Source organism: Carassius gibelio, chromosome A3 (genome assembly GCF_023724105.1).
Source record: "Carassius gibelio isolate Cgi1373 ecotype wild population from Czech Republic chromosome A3, carGib1.2-hapl.c, whole genome shotgun sequence".
Lineage (NCBI taxonomy): Eukaryota > Metazoa > Chordata > Actinopteri > Cypriniformes > Cyprinidae > Carassius > Carassius gibelio.
In genome coordinates this window covers 13304878-13326390 of record NC_068373.1, presented here as the reverse complement: position 1 = coordinate 13326390, position 21513 = coordinate 13304878, and the positions used below count along the sequence as shown (strand labels likewise).

The 21513-nt window shown below is 39.7% G+C and overlaps 1 protein-coding gene across 1 annotated transcript in view; it reads right to left on the bottom strand.

The window, feature by feature from the left end:
* The window catches only part of LOC127947659 (C-Jun-amino-terminal kinase-interacting protein 3), a 144427-nt gene that overhangs the window by 31482 nt on the left and 91432 nt on the right, over positions 1–21513 (bottom strand). Inside the window, exons 14-16 of the mRNA XM_052544681.1 lie at positions 12324–12381; positions 6917–7065; positions 5229–5285 (exon numbers count right to left, since the gene is read on the bottom strand). Coding sequence (XP_052400641.1) covers positions 5229–5285; positions 6917–7065; positions 12324–12381 — 264 coding nt within the window. The remainder of the gene's footprint in view (positions 1–5228; positions 5286–6916; positions 7066–12323; positions 12382–21513) is intronic.

Here is a 21513-nt window from a genome sequence, read left to right as displayed (position 1 = left end):
ACGGGTTTTCCACATCCAGCGCGGCTTGGATCATTTCTCGTGCGCGCTGCCTTATTTCCGCTTCCAAGTAATGGTCTTTATAACGCGGATCAAGCACATTCGCGATGAAGTGTAGAGGATCTGAAAAGATCTCAGTGAGACGTGTGTTAACAGACTCTAAAGACTGTAGTTTTCTTTGTTTTCACTTCGTGGTCCTTCTCAATCTCTTTGTTAGGAGACGCTTTGGTGCTGAGAATAAAGGAATAAGAATAGAGAGAATGTTCTTTATTAAGACCCACTGGTGTGAAGTGAATGTCGCGGGGAGCTCATGGTCTGTGCTATGCAGGTGCACGTGCAGGTCACGGTTTCTGTTTGCATCACCACAAAATTTCAGCCGTGTTGTTTCGGTGAAAAAAATCTTTAAAAAAAAAATTCCGGTGGCCGAATATTCGGTGCATCCCTAGTACATGCATTTGAGAGATGTTCTAGAGTGCTGCATACATTCAGTTTGCAGTTTTAATCACCTTTTTGGTGATTTCATGCCACAAATCTGTGTACGGTTGTAGAGAATGTGCGCCATGAGCACAGTAAAACGGCTGATGGGACAGGGTAGTGTGTTTTACTGACAAATAGTCTAACAACATCTCACCAGACTACAGTTCACAGTTGTTCTACTAAAGCTCAATTGGTTGCTGTGGCTTCTTTTTTTTGTGACACTGAGGTGAAGCTGAAGTGCGCGTCTGAAATTTTCTCCCGTTTGATGTGGTCATAGCATAAAGAGATATGGCTGTTCCGAATCTAAATAAATGCATTTCTTGTCAAGAAAAAAGTTGACAAAAACTGCAGTTTTGAGTGGGGTGGCCAAAGGAGTGACCACGCTTTCGTTAGTGGTGGCCACCCTGTTAATACACTTGGCTGCTTTTAGCCTTACCCTGTAGTTGATTCACCTTCCGTCTATGATCTGTTTATGCAATCTCACAAATCTCTGTTATAACACAATAAATATTTGCATAAATAATGATTATGATAATATTCATAATTAAAGGGGGGGGTGAAATGCTCGTTTTCACTCAATCTCCTGTTAATCTTGAGTACCTATAGAGTAGTACTGCATCCTTCTTAACTCCAAAAAGTCTTTATTTTTATTATATTTATAAGAGAAAGATAGTCTGTACCGATTTTTCCCGGAAAAACACGAGCGCCTAGAGGCGTGACGTGTGGGCGGAGCTAAAGAATCATGAGCGCCAGTAGGCTTTTGCGTTGAGAGCGTTTGGAAGCTGTGACACAGATCCAGAGGCTGAAATTTAACAAGAGCAGCATCAGCAAAGGCGTCTCTATGTGGTATGTACTGAAACTGTATATATTTGCTTAGCGGTTAGTTCCACTTTATGTCGTCTTTTTTTTTTTTTTTTTTAAGCTGTACATGTGGAAAGTGCAGTTTGATGACAACATCGCATGTTGTTTACTTGATGTGCTTACACGCCGATAGCTAAGTTAACAACACAGAGATATTTGAAGCAGTTTTACTCACCGCATGTGGTTCCAACACACGATCGTGACCCTTTTTCGTTGGGACTGCATTATCCTTAAGAAATAAATGATGTGCAAATCCGGCGTCAAACTGGGCTTTGTTTTTAAAACAAGCATCTTCGAAATGCAGGGAACAAACAAAAACACTTGCACAACTCCGTTGATGCTCTGTAAAAATAAACTCCATCCACTGGTCCCTTAATGCTGTTTCTCTTTTGGTAATCTGTGCAGGGTTGTCTTGCCCTGGCAACCAAAAACACACTTCTTTTGTGACTTTTCGCGACGCTCTCGCTCTGAATCAGTGAATGCCTGTGCTCAGCCTCTCAGTGCTCTGCTATACGGGAGCGCGCGCTCTTCCGGCAGAAGTGCCTTAGGACCCATATAAGGAAATTCCACTCCATCTAACGTCACACAGACCCATACTCGAAAAAAACTTTCCGAAACTTGTGACAAACCGGAAGAGGTTTTTTTGGAACAAAAATACTCCTTCCAACATACAACTTAATTTTTGAAACTTTGTTCATGTTTAACATGGGAATCCAACTCTTTAACAGTGTAAAAAACTCAGTATGCATGAAATAGCATTTCACCCCCCCCTTTAATTAATTCATAATGTCTACAATTCGTGTTATAATGGGAGAAAACGTGAGCATGCAAATTTCAGCACTACATTGCTCAATGCTGCAAACACGTGTTATAGCCCAGATAGAAACTCTGCATACACTTGCACCTGCTAACTGTTTATATTTTATATTAATTCATGTTGCTTTTGTGCAATAGATGAATACCAATTTATTTGTTTTAGATATATTATGTTTAGATATTTCTATTTTACTGGAGCCCTGTGAATTATTTTACTCTCCAGAATCCCGCACATGCACGAGTCTATGCACTCGCCTATCAAGTCTTGTCCCATGCGCTGCAATCTGTTGCTTCAGGTCTCGTGGGAGAAGGCTTATCCAGTGGCAATTGACTCGTCAGTGTGTGTGCTACATTCTTTTTACAATCTCTAGATTATAAAACAGTACATTCTGTCAGCAATATAACGCGGCAGTAATGTATTCGCTTGTTAAGTCTGACGTCACGTAGCAGCGCTTCTGTATCCAAACGCTCTATCAGTTAACCACGAGAAAACAACAAAAGGTGCTAATATAAACTCACAATGTGATAGAATACTAGCGAAAAAGTTATAGTCTTAACCTTTAACTCCATACCGAAGTCCCAGATAGCCAGACAATGAAAATATAAAAATATATATATATAAAAATTATTTGTGTTTGGGACGCTGTGAGCACAGAAGTGTAGTGTATACCGTAAGTTGGACAGGAAAAACAACCGCAGACTTTTTTTACTACTTTATTGACTACACGAGCCGTAATTCACTAACAATCTACACAACATCGATTTTAAAATCGCAGGCAATTCTTTGTCAATTTTGAAAGCGATTTTGTGTTAGTTGTCGGTAGACTATGGCTCTGTGTAGTAAATGCCGCTCCACCTGAACCAGTGTTGCCAAGTCTGCGGTTGTTTTTCATGTCTGCGGTTTGAAGCAACCCCAATATCAATAACGTGATATTTAATGCAAATTTTACAAAGGCAACCCTGCCAAAAAACTTATATTTTAACCCCGGGAAGCAATTTTATCGAGGAAAATACTGGAAACGCACTTGGGCTAGTTTTGGACTAGTTTTGAGAAGCAACTGGGCAGGATTTGTTGTGAAATCCTGGCAACCCTGATCTGAATGCATGTGCAGGAGCGTCTTTACTGATGAGATGCGCATGAAAATCGCATTAGATTTTTTGCACAGCCCTACTAAGTAACATGTTACTGCCCAACACTGTTCGATTTGAGAAAGGGTAAATTATTTAACGAGATAAAAAAAAACACTGGGTTGATTTTTATCATCATAGGGTGGTTGTGTACACACACCATGCGCGGGTTGATCCAAAATGAGCAGGTGCCTGCGGTTGCCCGCGGTTACGTGTCATTCAAAATTATTTTTAATGATATTCGGGTCACGATCGGTCGGGTCCTATACTAGACACATTTTTGAAATACATAGGCCTACACTTTATTGGCTGAATAACTGGCATGAAAATGACGCACGAGCTCAGTCTGCACCATAGACTGTAAAAAAATATGGACGTAGTGTCCGTGACGTCACCCATAGACTCCTCAATAGCGGTTTTGAAGCCTAAAGTGTGCAGAGCGAGCCGTCGCCATCTTGGCAGCGCGTCACCGCGTGACTCTCCCGGATATACGAAAATGGGCAAAAAGGCGGGAGCTGATTGCTGAAGCCACGCCCACCTAGCGCGACGGCATTGTCAGCAGCGGCAATCAACCTGTCACTCAAGTGGCCACGCCCTTAATTATGCAGAACTTTAAGGCTTAATATAATTTAAGCGGTTGAGTTATAAAAAAATTCACCCCCTCACAGTTGTCATGAAGGGCAAAATTAGAAATATAGACCAAAATCATTTTTTGAACCAGGCTGTAAACATGTTTTTTTTCTGCTGTAAAGTTGGACATTTTAACATGGGGAGTTTATGGGATTGACTCTCTTCTGCAGCCAGCCTCAAGCGGCCAGTCGATGAATTGCAGTTTTAGTCACTTCCTTATTGGCTTCACGAGAGAGAGCGAGAGGTTGCCACTCGGTCTGCACGCAGAGCTGGAGGCAGCAAAGAAGACTGCATGGGGAGCAATGGCGCTGTTTTTGGTAAAACATGATTTTGATGACTTCATTAAGTTTTGTTTTATAGAAAACTCTTTTTAAAAGATTTTCGTTTTGTATAAATTTTTACTTAATTTTGATCAATGTTTTATCAATCAGTTGCCCGTATTTAATAAATAAGAAGCAAATATATAGCTTAGCAGACAATGTAATAAGGTGCCTGCATGAACACTTGCATTGCATGTGAACTAAACTCATTGTGTGCCTCACAGATTTGAGAATCTACATATTACAGACAGCTTGAAATGTCTTCTTTTAAACGAAAATATTCAAACCAAAATAAATGGGCTACACTCTCTGATTATGTAATCCATATGAAATGTGCATTTCTCTCTGGCGTTCATGGCGAGTCACATCGTCAACTTCATCTTTGCAGCGACACAGAAAACACCAGTTTATTACTAAACAATTAAATGACTCGTTGCATATTTTCGAACCAGCAGGCCATTCTGGGTTGAGTCTGGGTTGAGTGAGACCCCACGGAGTGAGCGAGCGGATCGGGATATTCAGAAATGTGCTCTCCACTCATGAGCTCTGATCGGAACCAACACTAGCCTCACTGTCTGCTGACCTTGCAGAAACATACAAATAGACATAGCCAGACTAGACTATTTTAGTACAAATTATGAGCTTACTGACGATTTTTTATAATTCTTGACAAAATTATAATATAATATATATTTTTTTTTTTGCCCAGTTAGTTTTGCCTACGTTCCTATGGCCCAATGACTCTACGATGAGCATTCACTGCTTTTTAAAAATGCGGGTCAGGAAGCAGGTCGGGTACAATATTTTTTTTTGTTTTTTTTGTGGTCCGAGTTGTGGGTGGGTTAGTTGGAAACGTTGGTCGGGTGCGGGTTATTAATACATTTACCCGGGCATCACTGACACACACGTAACTTCAAACAACTTGTAAAAGTGCATGTAGCATCCCATGACCACTTTAAGAGTTAAAAACAAAATGTCTAAATCTGCTGTAATACTCACAACTGCCAGATTATTAATTTCCTTTTATCTGGTGGAACAGGATTCTCTCGAGATGCCCTATGGAAGTGAAATAGACAAAGTGGAAATGAAGTTTTTACTTAAGACTAAAAATGCTAAAGTAAAAATCTGCTTCTTGGTTAACGGTACATTACTTTAATATATAGCCATGGAAATGGTAAATCTTTTAACACTGCACTATATAATTATACTGTAAAAAAATTTGGAAGTAAAAAGTATAATTTAACATGCAACTTACAGCTACAACTATTACAGCACTCAACAAGAATATACATGTACTTTTAAAATAAATTACTGTTGAAAAAACTGGGCCACCTTATAATTTACAATGGAAAACAGTAAAAGTACATTCAGAAGTTCCTGCATGATGCATCACATGATTTTTATTTTTATTTTATTTAAACAGATAAAAAAAATAGGCACTACTGATTATAGATATTGGTTATTCTGAATAATAATGATTTGTTTTGTAAGATTTTTTAATATTTTGTTATGCTCACCAAAGCTGCATTTATTTGAACAAAAACATTAAAAAACAATAATATTGTGAAATAGTAGGCTTGTTTGAGATGAGCAAAATCTGCGCAGAACTGATCACCGGTGATCAGCGCCGAGATGCATGCCGGTTAGAAATGTGTCCGAGTGACGTCCGCCTTGCTCTGATGTCATGCTGACATATGTCAAAAATCTCTCGCGAGCGCAAGGCGCACGTGTCGGATTCTGCAGTCGGGCGCAGTTGCTCTCCACCGACTGCGCTGACCAAAAGCACGATGGGAAATGACTTGCTGACGACACAGCTTAATGCTCATTGGTTTAAACAACTGTGATGTAATGTTCTCTTTTAAAATGTTTGTTTTTAAAACTCTAATATCACGTTTTGTGTGTTTATGTTATGTCTGAATATTCCCAAACTATCTGACAGTGCGATCTCTTTGGTTTATGTAATTTAATTTTTGTTAAAAAAAAATCTAATAAATAAAAACACATATGTCTGTATTAAAGAAAAAGAAATTGATAAACACGTCTTTGGTATGTAATTAAATGGGTCTTGTTCATTTTATTCATTCATATAAAAGCAACAAAACTTGAATTACATCCAGTTTATTAGCAACAGTGTGCACAAGCGTGAATCCCGCGATAGCCATCTTTGATCTCACAGGTTTCAGATCCACTACGAGAAGAGAGATCTGTCCAGCTTGCCTGCACTTTTTTAACTCCTCCCCTCACTGCAGCCACCTACTCTCGCTTACATTTCAGGCGAGGCGAGGCGCATCTCAAACAAGCCTATTATTACAATTTAAAATAACTTATTCCCATGATGTCAAAGCCGTATTTTCAGCATCATTACTCCAATCTTGAGTGACACATGATCCGTCAGAAATCACTCTACAATGCTGAATTGGCATTCAGGAAACATTATTATCAGTTGGCTGTGAATGTTATTTATGTACATTAGAGTGTTTTGTAACATTTTATGTTACATTACAAAGCATCATTGAATTTTTACTATCGACCAGGTTTTATGAGTAGTATACTGATGAAGCCATTAAGATGTGCAATATCTGAGATTTTGTTTACATGCTTTGATGCCAGACAAAAGTAAGTGTCTGAATCAGAGTTGATTTGAGATTTGATGTGAGATTTGATGTATATGGCTGCCTCTCGCTCACCTGATCATCTCGGTCCAGCGCACAACCTCCTCATACTCCATCAGTCTCTCCTTGTACTGGTTGCACTCCATCAGCACACGGGCCATCTCTGCACGTGTGAAAAATTTTCTCTGCATCATGGCCACATCGTCCAGCAGTTGAGATGAGTACTGCACCACAGAGCCACACAGAACAGAGCAGCACCACAAAACACGGCAGCAGCGCATCAGGTCTTATGCATTTTACAGCATTAAATATACAGTTACTAAAACATAAGAAGGTTATACTGGTTAGATTCACTGCGCATAGCATTCTAAATTTTACTGTTAGTGCATAACAAAGCAAGGCCTGTAGTAGTGATTGGTAATAAAAATTGATCATATACCACCAATGACTCTGTTTACAACTTGATTTAATGTTACAATTTACATTTAAAATATCACTTTAAAGGGATAGTTTACCCAAAATGAAAATGACCCCATGATTTAATCTTCTTCAAGCCATCCTAGGTGTATATGATATAAATATATCCATATTTAAAACTTTATAGAACGTAATCTCTAGCTTCTGCTAACTGTTGTACAGGCACATGAGTTTGGCGTTCCAGCGGATGAAGTGGGACCTAGGTGTAGTGTAAGGTCCGGTGAGAAGTAAAGAATGCAGAAGCTCAGTGGAGATAGCAAACACCACAGAGAGAAAACACCGGTTATGAATTAGAAGTCCAAAATGAGGATTTGTAAAGAAAAATGACAGAGGATTTCAATATAAGCCAAGAGTAGATAAAACTTGGTTCTCACGAGACTAGCATATTCACACACCTAAAGCATATTCACACACCTCGCGACTCCCGTGTACGAATGTTCAACAGTTACGGTTTAGAAGACAGCTCCAAAAGCATTGGAGGAAGGCAGAGGAGTCTGAAAAGGATGGTCTGAAAGCTCTCTTGGATGAGATCAGAAGACACCTTGCTAACCTCCGGAGGGTAGAACACATTCTGGATGTCTCCAAAGAATAACTGGTGGGGTACATCTGCACTCAGTATAGTGACCCAGCAAGGAACTAACCCCTAGAATCGCAAGGGTATGTGCCTAGACCCTCAGAACCATCAGCCCTGTTTCACTCATCATCGCCAAAGTTCAGCGAGATCAGGCAGGTGATCCAGGAAGATCTACTTCAGCACCATGCTGTACAAGAGCTACTCAGGAGTGCTGAAGCTGTAATGGACCCTGATGAAAATCGCCTGGACTAAGCAGACTATACCATCTGACTGGCAGAGGGCAGTGGCAGTCTCTATTCCCAAACAACAGAATGGCAAGACCAGTTCAGGAGCATAGCTCCTGCCCTATAACTATATGGATGACATTACCTGCCTGCAATGAAATCGCTCCACATAGAACCATACTGCTTAAGAGGTTTGATGAGCTGATCCCCTGGGCCTGAATGAAGTTCAAGCCGAAGAAGTCAGGGAGCCTCTCTTTGCAAAAGGGGAGAGAAATGACAGAGTCACCTTCACCATCAGCAGGGAAGATATTCCCCACATTGTGGATCAGCCTATCAAAAGCCTCGGAAGATTTTATACATCTTGCATCTCAGACATGGAAATGAGGGAAATTCATCCTTCGGCAGCTGTCAGAAGACCTTTCAAAGATCGACACAAAAAAGCTACCTGGAAAGTACAAGGTGTGGTGTTATCAATTCACCCTGTACCCAAGGGTAATGTGGCCTCTGAAACTGTGCAAAGTCACCTCATCAGCAGTAAGCCGGATGGAGGCAAAAGCCAACTTCTTTATCTGCAAATGGCTCAGCCTACCACTGTATTTCTCCGCTGCTGGTTTGTATGAATGGAATTCACTCCAGCTACCCCTGAAATCCATCCCCTTGGGCTATAGGCAGGAGAAGGCCAGGCCAGTGATGGAATTAATGGATTCCTCCGACAGGGCAGTGGCTGATGCAAATGCCAGAGTTGAGACTGTAAGGAAATTAAGGGCAAAGGAGGAGGTGCAGAAGGTGATGGGAAGACTGCAGCATCAATAAATTGTGGGCATTGTCCAGACAGGGCAGGCAGGTCTTGGATGGAGCGAGCCACCCATCCTATGGTCCAAGGCAAGTAAGAAGGAGAGGAACGACCTAGATGTTGCAGAGGTCACCAGGATTGAGCAGGAGGAGTTTAGAGTAAGCTCTGTGGCACAGGGGCAGCAGGGGTGGTGGACAACTTGGGAGGGTGTTGCGAGCTGAGCAATCAGCTGGGCAGAGGTCTGGAAAGGGGAAGTCATGTCCTAGTGGTTAGAGCAGGGGTCTCCAACCTTTTTGTGAGTGAGGGCTCCCTGAAGGGATAAAATAGTCCTGAGGGCTACTTGTTTGATATAGGTACACACACACACACACACACAAAGTTTCAAGTTTTGAAAAATACAACGACAAACAGTAATATTGTTAAATATTATGACAATTGAATTTATAATTACCTTATATACCCGAATATAAGACAATTTTTTTTGTCCTAAAAACAGGCTGAAAAATGGGGGGTCGTCTTATATATTCGTGACAAAATTGATTGCCATTACACAAATTACATTAAATTATTGAATTATTTTATTATGTTTTAATGGTATATGGAATGTCAACAATAGTTATTTTTTAATTTTATGCCATTATCATAAAAAAAAAAAAAAAGAATAAAAGAAAGATTACAATTCAGGCTATTTTTAGAACATGCTTGGCAGGCGATTTAGAGACTCCACGCGGGCTACCAGGTGCCCGCGGGCACCATGTTGGAGACCACTTGGTTAGAGAGTATGACTCCTAACCCTAGAGTTGTGGGTTCAAGTCTCAGAACAGCAATAACATGACTTAGGTGCCCTTAAGCAAGGAACCGAACCCCCAACTGCTCCCCGGGCGCTGCAGCATAAATGGCTGCCCACTGCTCCAGGTGTCTGTTCACGGTGTGTGTTCACTGCTGTGTGTGCACTTTGGATGGGTTAAATGCAGAGCACAAATTCTGAGTATGGATCACTATACTTGGCTGTATGTCACGTCACTTAAAAAAAAAAAGAAACCACCTCAGCTTATTTTCCTCATTATGGCAACATACGATACCCTACCGAGCCCTAAAAACCCCCACCAATGGCTTGGAACAGAGCAATCCTGTGACCGCTGCAGGACCATCAATACCTCACTCCAGCATGTTCTGTCAGGCTGTAAGCTTGACTATGTGCTCAGGAAGCTGGCAGAGGTGCTTGATAAAAATCAACAGGAGGCAAATAATCAGAGTCCATTAGAGTGTCGATGTAGGATCCACTTCCTCAGGCAGGGGGAACCCGCAATGCATACCAGCAAGAGACCACCCGCCAAGCTATCAACACCAGGGGTGGTGTGGAAGATGGAAGTAGACCTGGGAAGGCAGCTCCAGTTCCCACAGGAGATATGCAGCTTTTTTTACTTTTTGTTTGAATTTCCCAACATTTTATAACAGTAGCCAGGTGGCAAAGACGAGAAAAAATAAACTAAATTACAATGTCACTTGCAATCGCTACTTAGGGGCCGTTCACATATCGCGTCTTTTGCGCGCGCAAGTTAGTTATTTCCAATGTAGGCGCGCGGTATGCGCGCTCATGAAGGAAGCGACGCGGTTGCGACGCGCACGCGGTGCGACGCGTCCGTTTTTTCCAGGCGCGTCCGCACCGGTTCGAGTTAAAAAGATCTCAACTTTTCAGAGCCGCAAGCGCACCGCGGGTCATGTGACAAGAACTAACCAGTCAGCTTCATCCTTTCCCGTAACAACGCTGAAAGCTCAGCCAAGATGAAGGAACCACTAACCATAGCTATATATGGATTGGCATTTTAAAATAAATTTAGTAGCAGAGCCATTGCAAGAGATTTTTAGTGCTGCAAATCAATTTTTCCTTTGCTGAAATCTCCGCGTCTTCGCGGAGAGAGCGGGTCATGGTTGCTTAGCAACAGACAGACGCCTCAGTGGCGCAACTGCCCGAGCGCTTTGGAAAGAAAGGGAAAGCGGCGCGCCTAGCGTTTTCCACGCGTTATTAGGTGCGATATTTGAACGGCCCCTTACACCCTCTGCTACCTGAGACACTTGCAATCGACACAAATAGTGCTTGTTGCCAATGGAGACTAAGAAGCTGTGGTGGTGAATAAACGCAACGCGCAAAGTTTCGCGTTAAGCATTTTTCAAATAGAATAAACTGTCTACAACTGGTTTATATCACTGTCTTTGTCCATTAAGCTACATTAATAGTAATGCTTAATGCATTTAATAATGCACGTTCATATTTGCTGATCTGTATATACGTTGAGTCAACAACGAGACATATAGGCTAGACCTACTGAATTGTCTTTATCATCTTAGTCTGTTATTAGGCCACATTAAGCGTTTGCATTGTGTTCATAGCCATCTGCTAGCCTTGTAGAACATTAAATAATAACTATATCGAATTTGGTCTTTTAATTAAACATAACGTATCCTAATACATTATGCCATATTAAGTGTTTGTTTTTTTCTACAGGAGGAAAACGCTTAACGAAAAGACTTTGTGCGTTGCGTTCATATTCTGCTGTTCTGTTGCCACGTGTCTGAGAGTGCAAGTCTGAGAATGCAAGTCTGAGAGTGCAAGTGCAAGTCTGCAGCCAGACCCTTCTCATGGGGAGCCACACTGAGCAGATCCACCAAAGAGTTCTCTGAGGTAGCAGAGAAAGCAAGCCACTGGATCTGGCTGAAATGTTGAGACAAGGCATGGGGAGTAACATCTAATTAGGTTTTACTACAGGGGGTGTCAGGGAGACGTTCCTGTTCACTGCCCGCCATCAGGAGATGTTCTGGATTAAGGGGCGAATCGTCATTTAGCGATAGTCCAAAGCTGAAGACCCTGCAGCAAAACCATGTGGTATGTGGTCAGGTTTAGGCCTTCCTCAGTGAAGAGGATGCCCCTGCCATGCATAGTTCACCATAGGGACTGTAGGAGGTGCAACAGGCCTAAGGTCCAGCAGAAATACCACCTCGCTCTAATGAATAACAGTTTTTAAAGATTTAGATATGGATATCATATACACCTAGGATGGCTTGAGGGTGATTAAATTATGGTTTTCATTTTTGGGTGAATTATCCCTTTCAAGATCATAAATGGTTTTAATATTATTAATAATATAAGAAAAACATTCTCTGGTTACTTATTTGAGACTTTAGAGCTTTTTTCCAAAACCTAGTGAGCATGTATTTTTCATCACAGTGCATTCTGGCATTGCCTTCTCCATAGAGGATACTGCATATCCCATGCTGCCACTGTACTGAGCTAAAACAAGGTATTTTTGGAGAAAACATAATTAAGTTACTAGCTGTTCACATCAATGAGGCAGCTCACTACTGTCTGGAGCAGAGACATGAGTGTGTGAAATGAGACTAAAGTGTTTGACTTACATCCTCACCACCCTCATCTTCAGAGTCCTGAGATACTCCGAAAGCTTCAGCTCTCAACCTTTAATCAAAGGGAGACATTCAGACTTTAATTAGATTGGAGGCACAGGGACTCTTAAATAAACCATGAGTCTTTTTCTCGGACACACAGAATGCATTTTTACATTCCACTGTGCTTCTTTTTTATTTTCTATGTCAATTGCTACAACCCTAATCAAACACACCTGATCCAGCTAATCAAGGTCTTCGGGACTACAAGAAACTAGAAAAGCAGGTTTGAGTTGGAGCTGGTTGGAACTAAACTCTGCAGAACTGTGGCCCACTAGGAATTGAGTTTGAGACCACAGGTTCTATGTCAGTGTTTCCCAACCTTTGGAGTCTTGACTCTCGACTAAATACTGGGGGTCGAGAGTTAAATATAAGGGATCGACAAGCTCACTCTAGTTTGAGGGTAAATATAAGGAGTCAAAGTTATAGCGCCACCAACTGGCAGCAGGAAGTCTGGAGGAGGCACTCTATAGCGCCACCTTTTGTCAAAAGTGGGGGGGTTACTTTTAGCTACAGACACCAAACTCTGTACATATATTTCCAGCCGTTGAAACAACGTTGATACAACGTTTAAAACTGAACGGCTGAAAAACAGCTGGCACACGACCAACCTTCAACGTTGAAATATGGTTGAAATAAGGTCAATTGTTTTAATGAAACAACGTTAAAAATGTTTCATGCTAAATGGCTGAAAAAGGTTAACAAACTTTTAAATTTATATTAAACTATTTAAGATTATTATTATTTTAATAGCATTTTTTTTTTATTTTAGTCATGATACCTATTCTAAAATCTAAACCCAGATAGCAAAGTGACATAGAATCAACTTAGAATCGATGTTTCTCATGGCATCGAAACTATGTTGATATCCAACGTTGATCCAACATCGTTTTGCTCATCGGGTTAATGTTGATCCAACGTCAGGCACGCCATTCAAACTAACAGAAAATCAACGCAATTGGTTGACTTACCTAACGTTGAATCGATGTTGATTTTCAGTTGGTTGAAATGACATCAGAGAATCAACACGTTTTCAACATAAAATCGATCTAATTGGTTTGCTTACCTAACATTTGGATAAAACTACTTTACTTTTAACTTTTTTCTGCTTGTTTAAAAAATCTCACATACTTACTACTAAATAAATTAGCCTGTATATGTAAAAATTTATTAAACAGATCACATTCAGTCATAATGTATTTATTATTTATACAACAGTTTATACACAGTTACATGTGTAGAGCACAAACCAAAAGTCTAGCAAAGAAAATGCTTTTACACACACATACACACACAGATAGGTACAAGGTATATTTTAGGCTAATATAAATTGTGTATAGTAACAAATTAAAAGCTATATTCACTAAATAAAAATGTTATGACCAAATGTGTTTGACCAATTTTCAGTGGGTCACAAAAGATGCAAGGCAGAACCTTAAAAAACTGACAGCCTCAGTCACGGTTAACTATCATTGCTTTTCCAAAAAAAAAAATATATATATATATATATACATATAAAAAAAAGAATGGTGACTGAGGCTGTCACTTTTTGCTTTTGTGTTCCACAAAATAAAAGACATATGGGTGAGATGATGATTTATAAAGAAGACAGAAGTACATTGCAAATGAAAATTGATTGATCTGCTATGAAAACTTGAGTTCTTTGTAATATCAGGGATGTGACCTAATCAGGTCAGGTTTGATGATGTAGGCCACAATTAGACAATAAAGTTAATTTTGAATTGATTTTTTTTATACATGTCCTTTGACTCCATGATTAAATTTATCTAAAGTTTGGGGGTAATTTTATTTATCATGTGCCTTTAAAAATATTATCTGTTGTTTATTTTCATATAAAATGGCAACATTTGATGTAAAACATGTATTTCTTATCTTTTAATTATGTAAATAAAATGTAAAAAATTGCCATGTGTTATTTAGCACGTGCTATTTATCTAATTCACTTATCAAAAACTCTTTGGATCTACACAAATTATGCAAATGATTTTTGGATTAAAAATTACCATTTTTACTTAAAGGGTTAGTTCACCCAAATATTAAAATTATTTCATTAATAACTCACCCTCATGTCGTTCAAAACCTGTAAGACCTCCGTTCATCTTCAGAACACAGTTTAAGATATTTTAGATTTCGTCCAAGAGCTTCCTGTCCCTCCATAGGGCTTTGGCGTCATGACGTCATTACTTGGCGTGGCCGCCATGTTGATGGCTTCCTTTACTGCTACTCGGACTACTGCGGAGTGTTTAGAAGTACTCCATCACAGCCATGTGTCTTAATTTGATTAATTAAAAATCTATTTCAACCATGGTAAACCGTTGCTGTATTGTGGGGTGTAATAGCGCAAAACATAATCGCCATGAGGGAAAAACATTCGAATGGATTAACTTTCCACCGCTTTCCTGCTTGAAGGCGCAACCACGGAGACCATAACATCTGAATATTTACTTTATGTAGCTTAATAAGTCAATATTATAAGTCAACATTGAACATAAGGGAAATTTCCCTGCTTACTAATCTAAAATACGGGAAAATTTCAGCATTCATCTTTCTGTTGCTATCCCTCTGTTGACAGCAAAAATTTGTAACGTTATTACAAAACTGCTGCATTAACTAAGCGAGTTGTGAAGCTAGGTCTGACGTGACTTTGCTTACAGATTGGCATGAAATCATGCTCTCACAACAACTACTCTATCTTAAAAAGACCAAAATAAAGCTAAGGTTGCTTTCAAGTAAGCAAAACGATGCTTTGAAAACAGACTGACAGGTCCGATGGAAGGGCTAATGGGATATTTTACAGGAAATGCTAAAACGGGAAGACAGCGGGAAAAGAGATCAAATACGTGAGAACCCCGGAAAAAAACGGGAGGGTTGACAGCCACTAACTACTCTTTTGAAACACATAGCTAAAAGTACACGTGTGAATGGTTGTTAGCACTAACTGTTACTAAACTAGCAGCTAGGTGGTGCGCAGCTTAGCTTTGTCCGGATTACTGTATTACTGTATACTGTTTGCCGGCTTTATGATCTGCAGCTCCTGAACCCATCCATTTGTGAACTGCACATGAGAATCCAATGACTTGTAGCTTCGAAACTGTTCTGAAGTGTAGGCATTCATAAAACAAACAAGGTAGCCGAGGATATCTAATGCAAAAGTGCGGCAGCAAGTCGTCGTCGGTGCTCCACTCTTTGCTGGGAATTTCATATGGATCCAAACCGTTAATAGTGTCGATTTGGTCCAAAAACCGGTCCCTGACATCCCTATTTAATGTATCCCTTTAAATCCCACAACCTTTTCGCGATTTTACCATCTTTTCTCTTTCTTCCAACTCTGCTTCTTCTCGTTCGACTTGCTGTATGTTTACATTTGCGAGGCCATCAACATGGCTGCCATGTCCCAGAATGCAACGCGGCGCCCATGCCTTATTAAAAGTGTGTGCACGGTATTCTGTCCATGTCCAGAAAAGTAATAAAAACATCTTCAAAGTAGTCCATGTGACATCAGAGGGTCAGTTAGAATTTTTTGAACCATCGAAAATACATTTTGGTCCAAAAATAGCAAAAACTACAACTTTATTCAGCATTGTCTTCTCTTCCGGGTCTGTTGTGAGCGCGTTCACTGCAGTATAGTGATATCCCATTCGTGAACGAATCATTTGATTTAACCGGATCTTCTATAACCAGTTCACCAAATCAATATGAATCGCTTGAAATGGTTCGCATCTCCAATAAGCATATATCCACAAATGACTTAAGCTGTTAACTTTTAATGTGGCTGACACTCCCTCTGAGTTAAAACAAACCAATATCCCAGAGTAATTAATTTACTCAAACAGTACACTGACTGAACTGCTGTGAAGAGAGAACTGAAGATGAACACAGAGCCAAGCCAGATAACAAAAGAACGATTGACTAGTTCTCGAGTCAAGAACCGTTTCTGTCGGATGCGTCCGACTCGAGAACAGAGAAGCTGATCTGCGCATGCATGATTCAGCGTGAAGCAGACTGACACACAGCGGATCTGAACTGAACTGTTTCTTATGATGATTGATTCTGAACTGATTCTGTGCTAATATTATGAGCGCGGGTAAACCGAAGGCTTGAATCAAGGGCAATCATCGCCAATGACGTCATTACGTCGGGCACAGAAGAACCGGTGAACCGTTTTCTTCAACCGGTTTATTGAATCGAACGGTCCGAAAGAACCGGTTTGTGGAAAAGAACCGAACTTCCCATCACTACTGGTGATCCGAAAACCGATGCAACCAAATCTCGAGAATGAGTCAACCGTTTGTTCGTTAAAATGACAATGCTGAGTAAAGTCTTAGTTTTTGCTATTTTTGTACCAAAATGTATTTTCGATGGTTCAAAAAATTCTAACTGACCCTCTGATGTCACACTGACTACTTTGATGTTTTTATTCCTTTTCTGGACATGGACAGTATACTGTTCATACATTTTCAATGGAGAGACAGGAAGCTCTCTGACTAAATCTAAAATATCTTAAACTGTGTTCCGAAGATGAACGGAGGTCTCACAGGTTTGGAAAGACATGAGAGTGAGTTATTAATGACATAATTTTAATATTTTGGTAAACTAACCCTTTAAAGGTGATAAGTTTGCATCCCCTGAATATTCAGTTGTTAATGTCTCTTGTTATATTTGCATACAGTACATCTACTGTACATTCGAGACACGTTGTACATTATTATAACAAAATTGAGCACTTGTGACAGTGGAATTTGTATTTGTAGAGAATATTTCAATAAATTATCAAGAAAATGTTTTTGAAGTTGCAAGCTTGTATTTTGTGTCTTTTTCTCTCACAAACACAACAAAACGTCTCCGGTTACTATCGTAACCTCGGTTCCCTGAGAGGCGGGAACGAGACATTACGCCAACTAAGACATATATGGGAACTCTTCCCTTCTCCACTTTCACTGAAATCTTATTGGCTAATGCCAGCTGGGGACAGCTGGCCAATTGACGCGAAGCATGCAAATACTGACAGGTCAGCGGGCAGTATAAAATGCATGGGCGCGAAAATTACGTCAGAAACACGACTGAATGCTAGCACAGCTGATCAAACAGTGACCACGGCGGCTAACGTAGTGTCTTGTTCCCGCCTCTCAGGGAACCGAGGTTACGATAGTAACCGGAGACGTTCCCTCTCGAGGCGGTAACTCAACATTACCTTAGCTAAGACATATATGGGAACTGTATAAAATCCCGCCGTGAGCAATAGTATGTTCCTGCACAACCGGAGGCTGCAGATTCAGGACCGCAGTTCTAGGACCCTAGTTTTTCCTGACAGCGCCACCTACCGTACTGGACGATATAGCGATGGCTGCAGTTTCAGCACCGCAGTACTAGTACCCTGTTGGTTTAGTTTGCAGTCACGTTACTTTGTATATAGCATCAATATATTAATCTCAGTAGTATTTGTTTTTAAATGTGATTTTTGATTCAAAATGCAGCAGAGGTTAATTACTAAGTGTGCTTTGAGTCACAATTTTAAATTTAAACATGAATTTACACAAAATATAAATGAAATATCATTTTTTTTTAAATTGATGTATAACGTTTTAAAACAATTGTAAAAAAATAAAGAACCTTAAAAGTCTTAGTCTCTTGAATTATACAGTATATTGATTAACCTCCTTAAGGTGAATTAGCTCATTATCAGGTAAGTTAAAGTTGGAATCAGCGTATGGAGTCACTAAACTACAGCCAATATTTTGTTGTTGTAAGTTGTTGAGAGACAAGACAAGACACAAGAATGATTCAAGAATGTTTATATATATATATGTCATTTTTGCGACAACATCACAACAGCACCAAAGTGAACCCCTTTTCCATCAGTTGCTGCATGGATAGAATGGCTGTAGGCTTCAACTCTAGAGAAAGAGAGAGCGAGAGAGACAAAGAGAGAGGAATAAGAAACACTTGTTTAACTGATTCAACTGGAATATATATATATATATATATATATATATATATATATATATATATATATATATACACAGTACAGACCAAAAGTTTGGACACACCTTCTCATTCAAAGAGTTTTCTTTATTTTCATGACTATGAAAATTGTAGAGTCACACTGAAGGCATCGAGGGCTATTTGACCAAGAAGGAGAGTGATGGGGTGCTGCGCCAGATGACCTGGCCTCCACAGTCACCGGACCTGAACCCAATCGAGATGGTTTAGGGGTGAGCTGGACCGCAGACAGAAGGCAAAAGGGCCAACAAGTGCTAAGCATCTCTCGGGGAACTCCTTCAAGACTGTTGGAAGACCATTTCAGGTGACTACCTCTTGAAGCTCATCAAGAGAATGCCAAGAGTGTGCAAAGCAGTAATCAAAGCAAAAAGTGGCTACTTTGAAGAACCTAGAATATGACATATTTTCAGTTGTTTCACACTTTTTTGATATGTATATAATTCCATATATAATTCCACATGTGTTAATTCATAGTTTTGCCTTCAGTGTGAATCTACAATTTTCATAGTCATGAAAATAAAGAAAACTCTTTGAATGAGAAGGTGTGTCCAAACTTTTGGTCTGTACTGTGTATGTATATATATATATATATATATATATATATATATATTAGTGGTGGGCCGTTATTGCCGTTAACGTGCTGCGTTAACGCGAGACTCTTATCGGGCGCTAAAAAAAATATCACCGTTAATCTATTCTCAAAGTTGGCTTGGGAGCTGGGTCTATACTAAGCAAGCTATGATGACTTTCACCTTGATATTTTATATAACCGACTGGCTAAGGCCAGCCTAAAAAGATGCTCAGGACAGTTGATGGGCCACTGCTGTGCATCGTCATGAAAGCTTATCTTTTTCACGTGTTTTTAAGCATTACCGCTTGTCGATTTAAACATTAAAGCATCCAAAAACAAGACGCGGAAAAGCTGAACAGAGTAGCTGGTTACTCGCGCTGTGTTCCGTGCGCATGAGAGAGAGAGCCGCATATCACAGACAGCGACACTGAACCGAGCTCTCTTCTGCGAAGTTCTCCTCGAAGTCCCTCCTGCACCTGAACGAACAAATACAAATCGCAGTTTGAACAAACAAAAAGATGTGAAAGAGCCCAATTCAGTACTCGCGGTGTTATGGTGTTCAGGGCTAACGCAGAGAAAGGCGTCTCAAAACACTTGAACATCGAATTTGCTTATTTTTGCTCTTGTGGCGACAAATACATACAAAACTTGGAAATTATGCTTGGAAAAACTGTCAGTTATTTCTTAAGTGAAAGTGAACAGTTGAAGGAAAAAATGGGATGTCTATTATATTGGATGTGTTCATCGTCTCTTAAAGTGACCGCGCCTAATTTAGCTACTGGCTGCTGTAATGTTATTCCAAGAAAATGAAAGAAAGAAAATCACTCACTGCTCTTGACTGAATATCTTTGTAGTTTTAACAGTCAAACCAAAAATTATTCAGACACCAGATATAATTTTTGATATATATATATATATAGCAAAACTGTAATAATGTGAGAAATGTTGAAGGTGTCTGAATAAATGGTTTGATTGTATATTTCATTTTAAAAATTGAAGACTATCCAGTGCTATTTTACATTTAATTATTTGGTTTCTGTACCTTGACACCTACAAACTTGAAAAAAACGTAAACATTGGTGTGAAACAGGCGTAAGGTTTGCACCTTGGGCAATGTAGAATTAGTTTACAGCTTTTTCAAGCACTTTGTGATGCATTTTGGAAACAGGAGATGAGCCCCTTTTCTAATGCACCATCTAGCTTGATAAACCCCTTCTCAAAGACTTACTGTTTGTCAATTTTAGTTGGGTAACACACATATTCTGAATGCTTTCGGCAGAATTCTAATGAGCCATTTTAATCCAGATTAATTTCAAGATCACATTGAGATTAATCTAGATAAAAAAAAAATTATCTATGCCCACCAGTAATATATATATATATATATATATATATATATATATATATATGAAAAGTGAAAGTCCTTGCAGCATGTGGCGCAATCTCTTCAATTCGGGCAGGGATCTCCCTTTTTGGATTGTTATATATATCTTGAAAATGAGAGAGCCTACTTGTTAGAATATTTTGAGATCATGAAAATATCCCTAGTGCCTTTTTTAATCATCTGTCCTACAATGAGCATAACCAAATCCATAAAATTGCTTCATATTGGCCATGCAGAACATGACAGAAACTAACACATGATATCAATGGACTGTATGTGGAGTAGACCTGCAGATTAGGCCAAATTGTAACAAGCTATTAAAATTGCCAAATGCCTCATTCATCATTGCAAAACAATGCCAAAATAACAGGCTAACACATACTGCAACTAGGCAGTCAGTGCAGTTTAATTATGAAAGATATGTTATACATAAATATGGTGAACCAAACGACTATTAAGCCAGTATTCACACTAATACATAAGGCTGCAGGTAAATCTTACAAACCTTACATCAACCATGCTCTTGTCATCTGATAAGTTTAATTAATGTGCAGGCTAGATTCACTTATAATACTTCATCATTAAAACTCAACAAGGATTTATGAAATCATGGCCACGAATTAACGTTGTAGTAATTAATAAAACTAGCTCACAAATTCTTAATTTGGTGGGATTTAATTATTAATTCATAGTTAGCAGTTCTCACTATGTAAACTTCGCACCGTTTAAACGTTATAAGATAAAACTTAATTAAATATCGGTACTCACCGTCTGATTGCTGTCCACGTCGTCCATCTTTAATTAGTGTTGATCCAGTAAGGTAGGTGGCACTGTCACAAAAAAAACGAGGGTCCTAAAGCTGCGGTCCAAGAGTTGCGGTCCTGAAACTGCAGCCTCCGGTTGTGCAGGAATACCCTTCTCCCCGTGAGAGCAGTGAAGATAAGCCCTGAACGGAGTCAAACACCCCCACACATAAGCAGGACAGTTCTAGCCAATAGCCGTGTCGCTAAGAGTGCTTGCATCTGATTGGTGGAACTAGACCAATGAGACATCTGCTCCGACCCGAACAAAATTTGCATAACTTCAAGCAATAAATCGAAGTCTGCACTAACCAGGGCAGACACAACGCAATAAGCACTCAAGCATGAGAGTTAAACAGAGTCGACGGC